Genomic DNA, 20,068 nt, shown 5'->3' with positions numbered 1-20,068 from the left:
CCATGGTAAATCTCAAATTTCCTTATTAAGGCTATGTTAGGGTACTCAAAGTATCAAATATAAAAACAATGTCCACTGCCCATTAGCACTGCAGAAGTGTCTAACACTTGTTTGATTCTACTGCATAAAATTTACAAACACCAAATGGCAGGATAAAGTACTGTTATAGTGGTTATAAAAGCTCTTTTTTTTAATCATTGTAAAGCAATATTATATCTTCATGAAAAGCACAGAGTAACTAAATTTTGGAAGAATGAAATATAATGTAACGTAACAGCCTAGCCTCACTCATGTAGTAAAGGCCTATAATGACTAAGCCAGGTAGGCCCTGGCTTATCAGATTTTAATTCCCTTTTATACCATACCCATTTTTTTCCTTTGCTAAATACAGATTAAAATGCTTTTCAGTTTTACAATACTTCAAATTTTAAAAATTACTGTTCAAGACAGGTTAGAATGATTCAGCATCCAAAGCTTAAATCCAAGAGCATGAAATGCAGCTGATTTTTTTTCCCAAAGCAACCAAAATCTCAGAAGAAAATCTACTTGTATAGCCACAGAAAATGAAGAAATTAGTTTCATTAGGCAATACAATAAAGCACATGCTAAGAAAATTAAGATATGAAAAATAGTTTTAAATTATCATAATCAGTGACCATATTTTGTGATTTTGCTTTTTCTTTTTCAGTAGATGAAAAGCATCTTGGTTCACTTAATCTTAACAGGTTCATAATTAAAGTAATAGATTTTAAGAAGACATTCTCCTTACAAAGGTCCTTACCTTTTAAAATTTCTTTACTTGCTACCTGCAAACAATAGGTAGCCTGCCTCTGCTCTTCAGTATTTTTTACTAACATTTACTCACAGCTTAAATAAAACATTATGACCTTTATGAAATTAACAGCTATAATAAGAGCACTATTTATTACTTACTATTTTATGGCCATCATCTTTAACCTTACTACAAAGCCTTTTTAAACCTCTTTGTTTAAAATTTCAGGGTTTTTTTGGGGGGGGGGCAGGGAAGAAGTAGGAAAATGCATTTTGAAAGGGATACCAATTAAAAGTATTAACAAAAATAAAGAGACTAATGTATTTCAGTATTTTGTAACATAAGATCCTAACTTCAACGTTAAAAAAAAAAAAAAGGCAAACCCAGACTGCAACAGTTCACACCCTGAAAATGTGGCCTATTTACCCTGAAAACATATAATCTATAAATAAATACAGATAAAAATACAAAAATCACATTTAATATTTAGACTTCCAATCCTGAATTTTGCCAAACTGTCATTATCATTTTCATTTCAAAATCTATCTTATATTTCAGAAAAATAGCCTTCATCCTCTAATATTCTAAAAATAGACTCCTACTGTCTCTTTTACATGAAACAATTAAGCTTAGTTACGAATCCTACCATATCAGCCACATCATCAATATCTAAAATTCTTATTTAACCTCATTTTTGGCAATCAAAATGGTAACATATATATTAAAAAAATCTTACCTATATGCTGCATTTTCTTTCACATGCAAAATGGTTAGATTCCCCTTCTACTTAATCAGTACAGTGTCTGAACATCTTTCAGTCTGACTTGCAAATATTTGCTTTCCCTCTTAGGGCATAGCATCCGCAGGGTTATACAGCACTACTTACATTCTCTTCCACATAAAAATCAGACATTACATGAAAGGAAAAGAAAGACAGCCCATTTCAAAGCATCTGGCAAACCTCCATTGGCAACCTGCCAAGCCTCTGCAAAACCTTCCTGTCTTTCCGAGCATGCTCACTTAAAACCAACAGCACGTTACTATGGCAACTCTGTAGGCAGCCTGTAAGTATGAACCGCCATTCTGATTTCAGAGTGCAAAAAACCAAATACTGCAGGGGAAGTAAAAGGAAAGAAACACTGTATACCCTATATCACACACAAGTATACTCATTTTGCTTTATAAATTCCTATTTGTGTATCCAAGAAGAAACAAGCACTCCATGTTTTTTCCAAGCAAGTATTTTTGATGCTCAAATAGGTCTTCTTTTTAAGTAAACTCATTCTCTTTGTCTGCCACCAAGCCCCTTTACCTCAAAACAGCCAAAAACATACTGAATAGTTTATACCACTTAGCAAAACATTGCTGAACAAACAGACAGCAATATTCATGTAAGCAATTATGTGGAGCTTCATGAATGATTTCCTACAATTACATATACATTCTCAAAGAACACAGTGATACCACAAAGGAAACCATTAACATTTATAAAACAGAATCTGAATCTTCTCTATGATTTATCCAACTGCCAAACAAAATATTCTTTCAGTTTAGATAGGATTTTAAAATCCCCATTATCCTTGAGATACTGTGAAATGTCTAAAAGAGCTGAGACTTCAAAGTTCAGACAAACCAGACCTGCGTTCAAATCTCTGTTCTCCACATTTGAGCTCTGCCATCTTGGGAAAGTTACTTAAACTTTCTGATTCTCACTTTTCTCTTTAAAGTAGAATAGTAACAGTTATTCCATCTAGCAGTAATTTAAATGAGTTAACTAACACATGGAATATATCTAAAAGTTACATTGTCTTCCTCCTTGGTTATTTGGAAAAGATGTTAGTAAATGCACTTGTTGCTCATTTAACCTGAAAAGTTCTTCTATGTAATCTCTTGTGTGTGTGTTAAGATGTTTCAGTTGTGTCCAACTCTATGTGACTCTATGGACTGGACCATAGCCTGCCAGGCTCCTCTGTCCATGGGATTCTCTAGGCAAGAATACTGGAGTGGGTTGCCATGCCCTTCCCCACGGCATCTTCCTGACCCAGGGATTGAACCCATGTCTCTTGTCTCCTGCATTGGCAGGCAGGTTCTTTACCACTAGCACCACCTGGGAAGCTCCTATAATCTCTTACACACTAAAAATTAGTTCTGATTTGCCTACTAAGAAAGCCATAAAGATCCTCCTCCCCCAAATAAAGTTGAGCTAGAAAAAGACGACAACAAATAAACAATCTAACCATAGGGAAGATATAGGAAGGCATTATTTTTATAGAGTATTAAACTATTTCTATATGTTACAAACATGAAATTTCACCTACCATCTCTTCTTCTTCCTTTTTGGCCTCCTTTAACTTCTCTTCATCATTTTCTTCAGCTGGACCATCTTCATCATCACTACTGGATGATTCAAGGATTTCACTTATATCCATTTTCCAATTATCAGGAACAACTCTAGTTTTTAAGAAGATGCTTGCTTTCTGCAGCCCTAAAAGTAAAAATGTATTTCAGCATTTGTTATGCAATTAGCAGCATAGAACAGAAAGCCATGACATTCAGAGTCAGAAGATCTGGATTCAAATTCAGCTATTACTTCTAAAATGATACCATAAATCTAAATATATTTCATAAGTTACAGTATTATATTAATGTTTATTTTTCTCTAGAGAATACTGTCAGAAATGTTCACGGTAAAACATAAAAAGTATTACAGGTCAAATGCTTTACCTAGAAACTAAAAAAGGCATCAAAGAAGAACAGATAACAACTCAAAACAGCTCAAATGGTGCTAGAAAATATTGTCTTGTTTTAGTCGCTAAATTTGCCATTTACAGCATCACACCATGAAATAACAGACTGAGTCATCCTTATTTTACCTGGTTTAGCAGAGAGCTCAGATTCAGGCAGATTGAGAATGTCTACTTCCTTGATATCCTTTCTTGCTATAGAATAACTAATTATAGAGAAGAATAAATGGGAGGGAAACCATTATTAAATAAGAATTATCACTTAAATAGTCATGTTAACACCTAGAAAATATAAACCTCAAAATCAAAATTACCTATAAATTATTTTAAAAAGACCATGTATACCCTAATTCTTAAAAAAAAGGGCCAGAGGTAATATAGGCAAAGCTAATATCTTAATTCTAAAGATGCACATACTCAAAGTACACTAATTTGAGAGCTTCACATTTGTAATATTTCTATTTACGCAACCTTCTTGCACACAGAATGGGGTGGTTCAATCAGCATGGTACTTCCCTTATTTATTATTTTGATCTTTCATATTTCTCAAATTTACTATGCCATTTAGTAAGAACAATTCAACAGAAGGTAATATTAAAATTTTTTATCATTGTTAGATACATTATGGTATCAAATTTTTCACAGAGAATCACAACTCAATAAACAGATAATTCTACAGTTTTTTAGAAAAAAGTAAAGTTGAGGTTAAGGAAGGCTTCTAAAAAATCTGACTTTTTTAAAAATTAAATTTTACTGGAGTTCAAAATATCACTTTTAATCAGAAAAAAGTCAAAATAATTATTCTAGTAATATAAACCCCATTAAAAGTAAATTTCATTTTTCATAATATGAAATGATACACATGATAAAAATATAGAATTCTTACAATTAGGGAGAAAATCAATACTATACTTCATTTAAAAACTTTAAAAATATTACTCATATATTATTCAGTTTTATATAAAAATTTCAAGTAAAAAATAACCTACATTATAAAAAATGAAAAGATTTTAGGTAATAACTTCTCAGGTTCATAAAATGATTAAACCTTTAAAAATAAAGTTCTGATTTCCATTTTTTTCCTCCCAATGTAACACTATTAAGTGATTCATTACTCACAATTTAGAATCGATAAATGACCGAATTAAACACTGGTCTTTTTTCACTGTGATATCATCATTACAACTGGGAGATATTACCTGAAATATAAAATAAAACATGTTCATCATTATTTTCTCTCTTCAAACAAAGAATGTATTTTCTAAAATAATCACCCTGGAAGCCCTAACTTCTTAAAAGGATCATATTTGACAAGAAATAGGCACACTGTCAATAATAAATTACTTACAAACTATCAATTTATAAGTTTTCTTTAGCATATTGGTTTTCTATATATTTAATTTATACTAATTAAATAATTAATTAATTGCCAGTCCATCCTAAAGGAAATCAGTCCTGAATATTCACTGGAAGGACTGATGTTGAAGCTGAAACTCCAATACTTTGGCCACCTGATGCAAAGAACTGACTCATTTGAAAAGACCCTGATGCTGGGAAAAATTGAAGGCAGGAAGAGAAGGGGACGACAGAGGATGAGATGGTTGGATGGCATCACTGACTCCATGGACATGAGTTTGAGTAAACTCTGGAAGATGGTGATGGACAGGGAGGCCTGGCGTGCCGCAGTCCATGGGGTTGCAGAGAGCTGGACACTACTGAGAGACTGAACTGAACTGATATATTTAATTTACCCAGCCATTATATTATAAAATGAATAACTAATGAAATATAAATAATAACGTGACCACTTTTAAAATATTAGGATTTATTCTAAGCCAAATAACAATTCATTTATTAAGACACAAAATGTATGAGCTATAATAAAAATAAGGCATATTATAATTTTTCAAAATATACTTGAATCAGGATCTATTTTGAAATCTGGCTGTTTAAAATAAGCACCTAAGTTCCCATTCTTACCAAGGCATGCACAGTTTTTAGTAATTAAACAGATCAGAGAAAATCTGAGTAATGAACTTTCAAAGTTTTTAACATTTAAAAATAACAAATGTCTTAGCATTAGTAACTAACCAATCTATTTTTCTACAGTTTAGTATTAAAAAAATTAAAGTCTAATAAATTGCTGAAATGTACCTGCTCCACAGTAGCCCCTCTGTGATAATCTAGCACCAACCACAGAACCTTATGCAAGATGGAAATGTTCTCTGTCTGCACTGACCAATACAGAAACAGTGAATCACATGGAGTGAGCACCTTAAATGTGGCCAGTACAACTGAGAAACTGAAGTTTTTATTCTATTTAATATTAATTTAGTTAAGTTTAAACTTAAATAGCCACATAGGACTCATGGCTATCATTAAACATTGTATCTCCAGACAATTAAAAAGTCTTGGAAGGTATATCAGCTGTCTCAGTATCAGATGGTATTATATTTTTTTTGTTTGGTGTTGGAAATTATTGGATTAATAATATAGTCTGCCCTCAAGGAGCTAACACTGAAATGGAGGGGTAAATACAAAAAGATACACGAGAAGAATATAACTGAGGAGAGGGACAGTGATACCACTAGGCATAAGATAAAATAAAAATAACTCAGAGGAAGATCCAAATTATCTTCTGCCCTCAATCCAAATTATCTTCCCAGTCTTATTTCCCATTATGCCCCTATTCACATCTAATATTTAGCCAAAATGGATTTCCAAAGCACAGTTTCATGAAGAAACCCCTTCTTTCCTGTTATTTCTTATTCTGTTTCTTCTAAGAAAATCCTCTAGTGAAGTTTTCTGCTAACTTTAAGTCCTTCAAGTCTCAGCCCAAAAGCACCAGCTTCATGAAGACTTTTTTTTTCTTTCTTTCAAATAAATGTGAGGTATTGGGACAAGAAGTCCTAATATCGAATGCAAACTATCTTATATTACAATTACTTGGATTATCTCTGCTACCTGCTAAGTCACTTCAGTCGTGTCCGACTCTGTGCGACCCCATAGACGGCAGCCCACCATGCTCTGCCAGCCCTGGGATTCTCCAGGCAAGAACACTGGAGTGGGTTGCCATTTCCTTCTCCAATGCATGAAAGTGAAAAGTGAAAAGTGAAGTCGCTCAGTTGTGTCTGACTCTACACTAAAATCATCAAATGTAGGATTGACTCTTACTCATCTTTTTTCACCTCAGAAATGATAAGCCATTCAGTAAAGGCATTATTTTTAAATCTATTGGCAAACTATGATCTGAGTATTCTGAATCCAAGCCCGTTTACTTGTCAGCCTGTACAACTGAAAGGTTCAAAGGACTTTCAGACTTTTCCTATATAAAGTAAATGTACTACATAGGAAGTAAGTCACGTATTTCCATGCACATGGAAACCTAAAAAAAAAAAATGCCCTCAGTTTCTTAAAGGAGTCTAATCTAATCCGGGACATATTTTATGCAAAAATTATTATTAGAGATATAAGTGATATCAAAACACAAAGAAGCAGCATACTTATGTTGAAGTGGTTAAGAGAGAATCTGCAGAAAAGGTAGGACTTGAGCTGACCCTTGAGACATATTTAAGAGGAGAGGAGAAGGAAGAGGAAAAACAGGAGATAGGTATTACCAAGTTTACTGAATCTTCTCGTGAAATAATTCTCTTGCCCATACCTTCTCATTCCTTCCCCAAGTAATCAAAGATTAGTTTTCTCTATCAACCTACCCAAGATTTCCATTTCTAAAGCCAAAGTGTTGCCTTCCTTTCCCTAATACTCTTTGTCCTAGTCTCTTGTCTACATCAAGTTTTAAAAATTACAATATTTAACCACAACATTACCTTTTAGATGTTTATAGTAAATTCCATGAGGGCAATGTGTTACAAGTCTCATACATCTTTATTTTCTAAGGTGCTTAAAGAAGAGCTGAACTCACTGCAAATCCTCAGTAAATACCAATCAATTTAAGGGGTAAAGGACTGGAGGAGTGAAGGGTCTTATACATGGAGCAGTTAAGAAAGAGCCTTAAGTAGACAGCTTACCGTGAAAATGGGAAACAAACTAAGAACTAGGGATGACCTCAGATGTCCATCTAAAGAATATAAAATTGATTCTAATGGAAGTCAGTGCAGGGTTCTTTTTTTTGAGAATGGGACTATCGTGATTAAACCAGTATTGTAAAATTTCTCTATAAAAAGTTACTTCTAGAAAATTAGTTTGTATTTAGTGAAGACGGCATTCAGGCATCAAGTTAAGCAATGCTGGAGGTAAGTAGTATGTATCAGGTAAAAGAAGGCAATGAGAACAGAGTAAAAAAGAGACCACTGGACACATTTTGAAGGAAAAACTGAAAGACCCCAATAAATATTTGGTTTTAGAGAATTAAAGTAAGGAAATAATAGAAGACAGTGAAGTACATGGGACTGGGGAAGGAATGCTTAATTTTGCAAGGAAGTCCACACTAAATATATGTAACACTCTCAAAATATTTTTAAGTTTCTAAAAATCCATATTAAACGAATATTTTAAAAGGCTAATTAACTTGCAAAATACTATACTTACCAAAGCAGGATACCACTCACTCTTCTCAGATGTAGATACCACACTTACAACTTTTCCTAATAATTCGTCATTGAGACGTCGCTTATCTTCATCTTCCTCTTCACTACTTTCTTCTTCTTTTTCATCTTCGTTACTAAAAGTTAGAATAACTTTATCATGATCTTAACATAAACCATTTTGATATAGTTATTATCCCAGGGTAATAGCTTCTTCATCCACACTGGAATGGAACAGATATTTCCCTGGTCCCACAGAAGTAGTTCTGAGCTATCCACTAGATCAATGAGAACCAGGACTTACACTCTCATGCCAGCCACTGGCTGGGACAGAAAAGCTCTATCATCATGAAGTACTTACTGTGCCAAATACATTTTAAGAGACTGCCCTTCGACTTTTTATGCATGCCAGATGCCTGATAATCACTCCAATTTTCTAAAAGGTTACGAAAAGATCTCATCAAACACATCAGTTAACCTATCTGATAACTAAACAATTAGACAAACTCACAGTGAGGGAAAGTCTACAAAACAATTGGCCTGTACTATTCAAAAATGTCAACATCATGAAAAAAAGGCTGAGGAACTCTTCTAGGTTAAAGGAGACTTAAGAACCACAAAAATTAAATGCAATGCGTGATCTTGGACTGAATCCAAGAAATGGAAGATAGTATAAAGACCATTACTGGGACAGGTGGCAACTTCAGATAATAGTATTCTATCAGTGCTATCTGCTCTGAATTTGATAATCATACTTTGGTTATGTAAGAGAATGTCTGTATATTTCAACACAAATGAGGGGTAAGTGATGATGATTGCAACTTCCTCTCAAATGGTTCAGCCCATTAAAATTATTATTATTAAGAAATAATAATATATGTATATAAAGAGAGGAAATATAAAGCAAATATGCCAGAAAGTTTTAACAATTCAGTGAATCTAAGATGATGAGTATATGAAAGTTTATTGTATCATGATTACAATTTTTCAATTTGAAATGTTTTTGAAATAGAAAGGTTAGAAAAACACATTATTCTCACTTAAAATAGGAAAATCATCGTATTAAAGCATTTGGCATGCACACGCAAGCACTCCTGTGGTTGTATGGGTGTGTGCGCGCACACGTGCACATATGCGCACACACACTCAGTTGCATCCAACTCTTTGCAACCTCATGGACTGTAGCCCGCCAGGTTCTACTATCCATCAAGTTTTCCAGGCAGAAATACTGGAGTGGGTTGCCATTTCCTACTCCAGGGTTTCTTCCCAACCTGGACTGAACCCATGTCTCTTGAGTCTCCTGATTTGGCAGGTGGATTCTTTACCACTGCGCCACCAGAGATGCCAAGGAATTTGGCAAAGTAACTCAAAACAAAAATAGCCTGTTTTAAAAAGGGGTTGTGATCATTATTTCTATTACTTTGTCCAAGAATCAAGAAAAAGGTCTGCTCAAGGCAAAATGTCTAAAACAAGGATACAAGATATTATGGAAAGGTCACCCAAACAAATTTGGCCACTGTAGAGAAACCACTTGTTTAATGTTGTGATAACTGTAATGTACGTGAAAACACTCACACAGGCAGAGAGGACCTCCTTCCTCTGTTCATCTTCTTTGCAATTACTGGAGTTCCAAAATGCTCTGGATTTGTTAATGGAAGTTGGTCAAGTGTCTGGATAAAAAAACAGACAAATTAAATCACTTCTTGCCTCTATATTAGTAGCTGCTGTTCAATTCAAAATGTTCATCCATGGCACTCTACCTCACTCTCAGCAAAATGTCTCTCTCCTTTTAGGCAAAGAGAGGTACGTCTCAGTGTTCTCTCATCACCATCATCAAACACTGCAATAAACAAGACATCAGAGAATTTATTCACACTAATTAAAATTGGAACTGCACAGAATGCTACTGTTGCTGTTTACCTGGGGCTTAAGAACCATTATGTTAGTTACGCTTCAAAATCTTTTAAATTATACATACCATATTTTGCATTCTATAGATACCAAACAAATACAAGTTAATGGCTGTCCCCAATTGCTTAAGTGTCTCCATTTACTTCTTCAGTTTCTACCAATACAGAACCACCTTCTTAAACCATTAACAACCTAGTCAAAGCACAGATATTAAATTACCTTTAATCCTAGAAGAATTAGCAAAAACCTTGTTTAAAAAAAAGGACTATGGGTTTTTCTGGCAACAGTTATCAATAGCGTATCTCTAACATTGAGAAACTGTTTAATTTCTGGTAATGCTGTTGGATTACTCTACCGCTTCTACTTCTTTGCATCATAACCCACTATAACAGAAATACTTGCTGCCAAATTCTAAAGTTCACAAGATTCAACTTGTTTCTTTTGCTAGAAGAGGGTGAAAGATGTTTAGAAGTAAAAGCAGAATCAAGGAAACATTAGAAAGATGAAAAACTTTTTAATTCTAAAAAATAAGTCATAATGGCACAGCAACTTTCTCAAGTTTTTACTTCTACTACATTAAAAAGAAATCATATTACTTGTAGAGTATGTGTAAATATTTCAAGGATATGAGGTTAAGGAATGTAACAGCTCCCAGGTGGCGGTAGTGATAAAGAACCTGTCTGCCAATGCAGGAGACACAAAAGACTCAGGTCTAATCCCAGAGTCAGGAGATCCCTTGGAGGAGGGTGTGGCAACCCATCCAATATTCTTGCTTGGAGAATCCCACTCACAGGGGAACCTGGCAGGCTACAGTCTGTAGGGTCACAGACAGTCGGACACAACTGAAGCAACTTAGCAAGCATGCATGCTCTCCATATATCTAGCTATATATATTTTGATAATTTTGTAAGTTTAATTTTTCAGACATATACTGATTTTAATATCTGATATTCACAAAGAAAATGTTCTCAGAAGACACCTGATACCCAGCATTATGAAAAGATAAAATACAAGAAGACAGAATCCTTACCTCTGATATTTAAAATGCCATGTACACATAAACAAATGTTTATATATGTTACAGGAAAAGCACATATACAGAAAAGCAAACATACACAAAAAATGATCATTAATTTCAAGATTTAATATTAATTTTTAAAATCTATATGTTTTTCTATTTTGACACAATAGATTAATGTTAAGAAAGGAAAATTCTACATCATCTTAATTTAATAACATCTTAGAATCTTTACCATGCTATCTATGTAACTGAAATCCTGAATTTTTCTTGAAGGGTTGTTTTATTAGTAAACACTCTGCCTTTAAATCATAAACTTAACTTTTTTCATGCTAGAAACATAATTATATAAGAGTGCTCAACTCCTTTAATATTTATCTACCTCAGTCAGCTCTTCCTGTTAGACTAAAGATACCTAGTTTTAGATTCTCTTACATGCAGGAGAAAATAAGAAAATTAAAAACTCCTGATACACGTATTTAAAGAACCATAATGATTACAAGGGCTTCCCTTGTAGCTTAACTGGTAAAGAATCTGTCTGCAATGTGGGAGACCTGGGTTTGATCCCTGGGTTGGGAAGATCCCCTGGAGAAGGGAAAGGCTACCCACTGCAGTAGTCTGGCCTGGAGAATTCCATGGACTGCACAGTCCATGGGTCGCAGAGTTGGACACAACTGAGTGACTTTCACTTTCACTTTCAATGATTACATAAAATCATCTGTGTTACATACTGTCAATGATGCATAAATTAATGACTACCTGCAGATACAATGACAAAACACAATATTCTCCGACAATTATATCACTAATCTACACCTGATGAACAGTGCTCTAAACATTTACATCACAATTATGATTCATATGGTAACATCAAGGCTGATAAATAAACCACCGTACTTTTAAAAATTCAAAATCATGAAATTATCATATCAAACTTAAAATAATTCATGTTTTTATTAATGTAAGGATGCTAAAGAATAAAGCCTAAAAGTTCCAATTTTCCTTAATGCCAGCCATATAATACAGTAGCAAAAATGATGACAATGGACATACACGTATACACTAATACATACCACATTTAAGACACAGAGGTGTGAGGAAGGAAAATGCGGGTTTAAGACCAATCACTAATATCAAATTTATGCAACAAAATCTTTTTCACAATTTTTATTATTAATCAACAGCAGCCCCAAATCAAAATGCCCTGATGAGAAATTTCAAGAATTTAATATTAGTTCTTTTTTTTTAATAGTCACTTTGAAATGTATCTAATTTTTTAAGAAAAAAAATTACTTCCACTTCAGCATACTTCATCATGGTTAGAAATGACATAAAAACCAAAGACAACAGTGATACAAACCACCACCGTGTAGTTTTACCTAGGAACCCTTCCAACTTCAAGTGAAAAAGAGAAACAGTTCAAGAACTTTAATTCCTAAAACTATACAAAGATATGTGTTTGAGTATTTTATACAAGTCTGTTGAGCCATGTAATTTCTCAAGATGTTCTAAAAGACAAACAGAAAACCCAACAATATAGTGCACCTATTTAATCAGGACATCCTTGATTATAAAAATCATGAAGAAGCTCCATCTATATGAAGTTTTCTCTGTAACTTCCATGTTACAAGTATCATCTAAAAGAACACGTAATTTAAAGCACTAAAGAGTGACTCTGGCACTTTGATAAGAGTGAAAGAATTAACTGGTGCATATAGTAAATTTAGTTTATTTTTGGTTCGAGATGGATATTACAGAATGCCAAGAGAAAAAAAAGATTATAAGATTTAGTAATCGTAAGGCACAAAATGTCTTATACTTGCCAAAAATGGCATGCAAATATATTACTGATTGAGTGCAAGAGAACAGTACAAAAATCATATCTGTCAGTATATTTTATATAAATACTAAAACCTAAGTAACAAAGCTAAGACTTGATAACCTTCAACACAGTAGACAAAATAAAGCTAATGCAAAAGCATACAAAGCCTAACCCTAAATTGTTAGAATTCAAAGAAACAAAAGCAACAGGGATCCAATCTAACTACTAATATGAAAGATCTACCTGTTATCACAGCACTGTTAGATGATGGAGAGTAACTGATAACAACAGCAGTAGATTAACTTTATCAATTCAAAGATACAATTGGCTATTACTATTAATCTTCCACTATGTCCTAATCCTCATAGCAACCTCAGCAGAGTAGGCATCACTATCTTCCTTTTTATAGATAAAGAAGTCGAGAATTAGAAGGTTAATCTATGAGCTACAATTTAGTTAAGGAGGGGATCAAAATGATAATAAATAGGTACAAAGCAGAGGCATAAAATGAACACTGGGAAGGAAGTTAAGAATTCTGACTCTGATAAACAACAAAGTCCTACTGTATAGCACTGGGTACGATGTTCAATATCCTGTGATAAACCACAATGCAAAAGAATATAAAAAGAATATATACATATATATGTATGGGCTTCCCCGGTAGCACAGTGCTAAAGAATCCACCTGCCAATGCAGGAGATGCAAGAGAGGCAGGTTTGATCCCTGGGTCAGGAAAATCCCCTGGAGTAGGGCTTGGCAATCCACTCCAGTATTCTTGCCTGGAGAATTTCATGACAGAGGAACTGGGCAGCCTCCAGTCCACAGAGTTGGACACAAATGAAGAGACTTAGCAGTTACAATTAGCAAAACATTTCACATAATAAATACTTTAAAATTATGGATATCCTTGGTAAAAACAACAGTTGTATTACTCATAAAATCATTCATGATAACTACAGATGTCACTCAGCAGCTAATATAAAAAAATTAATGAATCTGGAAACCTAAGATATTAATGTTCAAATGTATAGCTCTATTAATAAAATATCATAGGAATGCTAAGTCTCAGAAAAGGCTATTTAAACAATGGGTTAAAGCCTATCACGGGACTGAAGAGATGTGTTACTCAGTACTTTTTTTGTTAGTGCAACTTTTCTAGTCAGTGGAATAACCACTTGGCTTTGAAAACATTTTGTCGTTGACTTTGGTTATAACAAATTTGTCGTAAGTGAAGTGAAAGGCACTCAGTTGTGTCCGACTCTTTGCGACCCCATGGACTATGCAGTCCATGGAATTCTCCATGGCAGAATACTGGAGTGGGTAGCCTTTCCCTGCTCCAGTGGATCTTCCTAACCCAGGGATCGAACCCAGGTCTCCCGCACTGCAGGCTCCAGCTGAGCCACCAGGGAAGCCTTGTTAAGAGGTTCTAATCAAATTAAAAGCCTCTTAAGCCTAGAGAACATTCTACAAAAGTCAGTTCATTCACCAGTTTAATCTTAACCCTCTTCTCCTCCTTTAACTTAGAATTTCCATGGGATATGATAAAACTGATATGCAGAATAATAAGTACACGGCACGAAAAAAATCCCAAATCTTAAAAAGCATTTGTTACAAAAATATATGATTAAAAAAGATTTTAGTGTTAAACTTGATATAAGACCTACGTACATTTATATACAAATTAAAGCAAACAGCAACTAATTCCTTTACATTTTCCTTATTTTTCACTGTTTCCCTCACATTTTCCTTATTTTTCAAATATAGTGTGTTATTTTTATATTCTAAAAAAGCAAAGGAACAGTTAAAGAATATCTCACTGACAGTTGAATTTGGCAGGATTTTTGATGACTGGACAGATTAACAGTACAATTACATACATTCCTCATCTTTAACGCAAGGATAAGAACTGCCAAATGAATGAACTACTACAAAGGCAGTGCTTTAGTATAGGAAGAGGAGGTATTTCCAAGTCTCAAACCTCCCCCAACCCTGTCCAAAATCCATGGACTGGTGTTACTCATCATTCAAAACTTAGAGGGCAAGGTAATATTATATTTTTTTTAATTGAGTTATGGTAGATCCATAATCTCTTTAAAAATTTATTGTTATAATAGGAAAAATTAATACCTGTATTATATAAAGAGTTAATATTACATTCTCAGATAACTTTTTGATAACTAATGATTATAACTCCTATTTTATCCAAACTATTAGTGTGGTATCCCCTTTTGTTTCATTTTTTAATAGTTTGAGATAATTTCAAGTTCTTTTAAAACCAAAAATATCATTGAGAACATTAATAACACTTTTGTATAACTTTCTGATTCTACCTATGTTAACACTTTTCAGAAATCAAGAAAAATTACAAAAGGAGAATTTAAATCCAACAGATAAGTAGGTACCCAATTATAAATACAGGAAGTCTGTGATCCATGAGAGATCACACATTTTATTTTGCCACTTTCTAACTCTGATCCTTCTTTATGTGGTCTGCATCCTTCAATATCTAAACACTCTATACAGCAGAGTGCTACACTGAGTCTCCTTAAAAGAACAGTACCTCTTACCATTTTAAAACTTTTTGATCACTGTGTCTCACTACACAGATGCAAAGATCTTATTTTGCATTTTTCTCCCAAATTAGTTTCTGACCAATGTGGCCTGTTTTCATAACTGTGTACGACCTGCATTAGATTCACCCAATGCACTTATAAAAGAAATTCTTGGGTTGCCATCCTAGACCTGCTAAACTGGAGAGACCTGCGGCCCTCAAATTCTCATTTTTTTAAAACTAGCACCATGTGAGTCTTATGTACACCATCTGATACATGAATCACATGGAATTAAGATTCTAAGCTCTTGGAGGAAAAAAATTACACAATTTCTTCTGTAATTACCTGTCACAGAAAATCACCACAGAGAATGCTCAGTATCAACTAGTTTTTTAAAGTATTAATACTAAAATGCCATTCATGTACAGGACAGAAATAGCTATTCATAGCTGAAGTATTATTCTGGGGTGCAGAAGTCCAAAATGTGAATGAAAAACAGTATTGTTTCCGTAAAAGCTGAGCATTATATCATTAAAACTTCACAAGCACTGTGAATGTAACCTTGATATTAAGTATCAAACAGGATGTATATTAGTATCTGAACATGCATCATATAATGTCCCACGCTTGTGCACATATCAACTCCTTTAATTTTTACCACTGCTTTATTTAATACAGCAAAATTGCATCTACCTAATCTATAAGAGTTAACTTTAAACTTAGTTTTAAATCTCTTAACAACTATCAATGGCCACAACCAACCCTTCTAAAAATATATAGTTCAGAATAATAGCACCATTGTGAACCAACATCAACTTCTAGGAGGTCTAAGAATAAAAATGGTTAGAAAAGAATAGATATATAGTGCAGATTGCTACTATTAATAGAAGCCACAGCATAACACATATTTTCTTTGTCTTATGTACAAAGTACAATTTTTACCTAAAGACTGTTCTTCACATCTCTGAGCATCAACTAGAGATGAATGATTTTTATCCAAAGCAACAAATCAAGTAAACTAAAAATAAATCTAAAGGGTCATTTCTTTTCCTTCTGCAGGGAAACCACAATATTATAATTACATCTTTTATACCAAGACATACATGTATAAACCAAACAATGCCATAGATGTTCAGTGTGGAGCCAAGGATAGGATGATATCTGCAGGACTGTGTTGTTTCAAAGTACTGAAAGGAGACTCGGAAATATTAATTGTTGTTATTCTCAGCACAATGACAGCAACTATGTAGGTACTATATTCAGGTTTGCATTTATATGTATTGCGACACTTGTTGCTACTCACTAAAGTTTTTTAAAGTCAGCATAAGCGTATGCATCAAATGTTAAGAATGTATTTATATTAGCAGCATATATTGTTGTTGTTTAGTTGCCAAGTTGTGTCCAACTCTTTTATGACCCCATAGACTGTAGCCCACCAGGCTCCTCTCTCCATGGGATCTTCCAGCCAAGAATACCAGAGTGGGTTGCCACTTCCTACTTCGAGGGATCTTCCCGACCCAGGGACCGAACCTGTGTCTCCCATACTGGCAGGCAGATTCTTTATTGGCAGGGAATGACCCAGCAGCATATACATCTTTCTTGAAAGGTGTTAAGAGTCCTGACTACATAGAAAATCAAAAATTAAGCTATGATCATCTACGCTTGAATCTACTCTGGCCAGGACTTTTTCAGTCTGTGAATTCTATGGTAACATCTGTATTACCCTTATACAAAGCAGGCAGCAAGACAATATAAGACTGCAACTATGCAATTTTAATTCCAGAAAAAGTTTAAAAAGTCTGATGACTAAGTTGTACTGACTTTTCTAAAGGAAGAAAAATAACCATAGAATTTAACTTTCTTGAAGGGAAATATCAAGATAACCTAAAAAAGGAGTACACTCTTGGATGAAATAACTCTAAGTGGCCAAGTTACTGTAAAGAGATAATTGATAATTACCATCAAGGTGTCACTAAAATTTTACCCATCTGTATCAAGTAAATTGACAAGAAAAAGTACATATTTCTCCGCCAATATAATGTTTCAATGTATTTACAAAACAGAGGTACATATATATGAAACCCCCCAAATTAAATCCTTTCTATTAAATTACTTAACTACTTACCCACAGTATACCAACTAGCATCTGTCAACTTGCTGATAACAGCTTCCTGAAAGGATCCATCAGACGTCCTTGTTTCGACAATAGCTCCAACCTAAAAACATAAAATCAAAATTTCATCATCAAATTTAAATAAATAAACTAAATCACTCCTACCAACCATATGACCTGGGTAAAAAAAATATATCTATTTATCTTACATTCCCAGAGATCTTTATCATTTATAGTGCTCTAACATTTATCATGCAGTTCCAGCCTCAAAACACTGAGGCTTATGTAAGACAGTTATTATTACCCCATTTTATACGTTGGAAGTTGTGACTCAGGAAGAGAAAATAATCTGCAAAGAATCCAGGATGAGAACCCAGTCTTTTAAGTCTTATTTCAGAGCTTTCTTACTATATCATATTGCCTATAAGAAAACTGTGGAGTATAAGAACCAAAAACCATAAAGATAACAAAAATAACTTCAATTTTCTTTCATAGCAATGTTGACTATTGGATTCAGCATTTATAATTAAGGGACCTTTTAAATAAAGTTTCACCTGGATACAGAGAGATGGACCAGTTGAACTTCTTCCAGCTTCCAGACCTTTTTATATCAGATATTAACTGAAGTGGTACTTTGACATAACAAAGATTTATAACATAAACAAATGGCCAGACTTGGATGGAAAACATAATGTAGGCATTCATTAAATTGAATTATTAAGTCAACATAGTTTACTTGGTAAGTCTGAACAACAGAATATTCAGACTTATATTAGCATAACACACTTAACAAGTTAAACCTCTGTGGTAACAATATGAAAAACAAAATAAAGTATTCAATCCAAGAAATCAAAACAAAAAGCAGTGAAACTCATATTCATATGTATTAAAATACTCTTCCTTAAAGACACTCAACATTCTTTAACTAAGGATACAGACACTGTTAATGTCATAATTTATATTAACTATACAACACCTCATTTGTATTGCTGTTTTCTAATTAACATTTAAAAGTGTATTTACACGTGTAAAATTCAATAAATCATTGTATGGATTTATGACTAATCGTTTTAGATTTTAAACTGTACAAAATACGTACTCTTAAAGGACCCTTTACTTGGTCATCTTGCACCAATTGTGTAGTATTATCCTGTTTCAGGAGTACCTAAAAAACATTTTTGCACAACAGTTCACATGTTACTTTTAAAATAATCTATTTATGGTAACACTGTAACAAAAATGTCTTTAATCTATGCTTTCTTAGCATCCTGCGGTTACCTCTGGTATGATACTTATTACATTGTCTTATGTTTGTTTTTATTGTCTCTCCCATTAACTGTGAGCTCCCTGAGGGCTAGAATCCTCTTTCATCACTGTATCTGCAGCAGTTAGCAAGTATCAATGCATGTCATAAGCACTTAATAAATATTTGCAGAATTAACTATACAAGATTTATAATCTGTAGTGATTACAGTAAAACTTTAAAACTGCCTTCATTTCGTTTTATCAAAGAGTCATAAAAGTTCATATCATCACCAAGGTTATTACCCCCCAAAATAAAAACAGTATCAAACTTTATCCCCTATATGCAAGGTAAACAAATTAAGAACAGACATTTTCTGGTTCTTTATAAAATAAACCTAAACAGTAATATGATAAGCAATTTAGTCACAAATGAGTGTTCCTTTCTATTACAGATCATCCTACACATATAACTTGTTCTAGTAAGAGAGGGACTTCCCTGGTGGCTCAGACAGTAAGGAATCCGCCTGCAATACGAGAGACATGCAGGAGATCTGGGTTCAATCCCTTGGTTGGGAAGATCCCCTGAAGGAGGGCATGGTCACCTGCTCCAGTGTTCTTGCCTAGAGAATCTCCTGGACAGAGGAGCCTGGTGGGCTACAGTCCATGGGGTCACAAAGAGTTGGATACAACTGAGCCCCTAAGCATAGCATATTAACAGAGAGGGTTGATGGGAGAGGGAAACTGAAATGGAACAAGTACCCAATAAGGAGAAACTTCAGATTCTAGGTAATTTATCTTATCATTAAGACCTCCTGGAACAAGCATGGTACTGATTTTAAATTCAGTAGGTTAATCTACAAAGAGCTATGATGCTAACAAAAAGTTAAAATTCTCAAACAAATTCCAAGCAAATATTTGGTAAGCAGATCCTGTATAGCTGGTAACAAGAAATTAATGAATGTCAAATGATATCCTAACAATACTTGAGGAAAGTTTCAACATCAGATGGGAATTTAAACAGAAAGTTTATAATAATCCTAGATAAATCTATTTGCCCGCCACACAAATCTCATTCCTCTAGTTCAACGGTTCTCAAACTTTAACATGCATCAAAAACAACCAGGGGCTTGTTATGACACAACCATTGGACCCCACCCTCAGAGTTTCTGAGTCAGTATGTCAGGGGCAGGGACCTAAGAATTTGCATTTTAAACAAGTTCTTAGGCGAGGCTAATGATGCTGGTCCTGGACCCACTGTTCATTCATTTATTCAGCATTTCATTTATTCAACACATTTTAAGCACCCACTATGTAGAAGACACTAATCTAGGTATTCAAACAGAATAA

The 20,068-nt window shown here is 33.9% G+C and overlaps 1 protein-coding gene across 5 annotated transcripts in view; it reads right to left on the bottom strand.

Annotated features, from left to right (window-relative positions):
* The window catches only part of ARID4A (AT-rich interaction domain 4A), a 58,781-nt gene that overhangs the window by 34,707 nt on the left and 4,006 nt on the right, over positions 1-20,068 (bottom strand). For all 5 annotated transcript variants that reach the window (XM_012181720.4, XM_060418097.1, XM_012181719.4 and 2 more), the window contains exons 4-11: positions 18,576-18,641; positions 17,489-17,579; positions 9,821-9,900; positions 9,636-9,730; positions 8,065-8,197; positions 4,636-4,715; positions 3,646-3,722; positions 3,091-3,257 (exon numbers count right to left, since the gene is read on the bottom strand). In XM_012181720.4, coding sequence (XP_012037110.2) covers positions 3,091-3,257; positions 3,646-3,722; positions 4,636-4,715; positions 8,065-8,197; positions 9,636-9,730; positions 9,821-9,900; positions 17,489-17,579; positions 18,576-18,641 — 789 coding nt within the window. The remainder of the gene's footprint in view (positions 1-3,090; positions 3,258-3,645; positions 3,723-4,635; positions 4,716-8,064; positions 8,198-9,635; positions 9,731-9,820; positions 9,901-17,488; positions 17,580-18,575; positions 18,642-20,068) is intronic.

Source organism: Ovis aries, chromosome 7 (genome assembly GCF_016772045.2).
Source record: "Ovis aries strain OAR_USU_Benz2616 breed Rambouillet chromosome 7, ARS-UI_Ramb_v3.0, whole genome shotgun sequence".
Taxonomy (NCBI): domain Eukaryota; kingdom Metazoa; phylum Chordata; class Mammalia; order Artiodactyla; family Bovidae; genus Ovis; species Ovis aries.
This window is presented reverse-complemented; position numbering and strand designations above follow the sequence as displayed.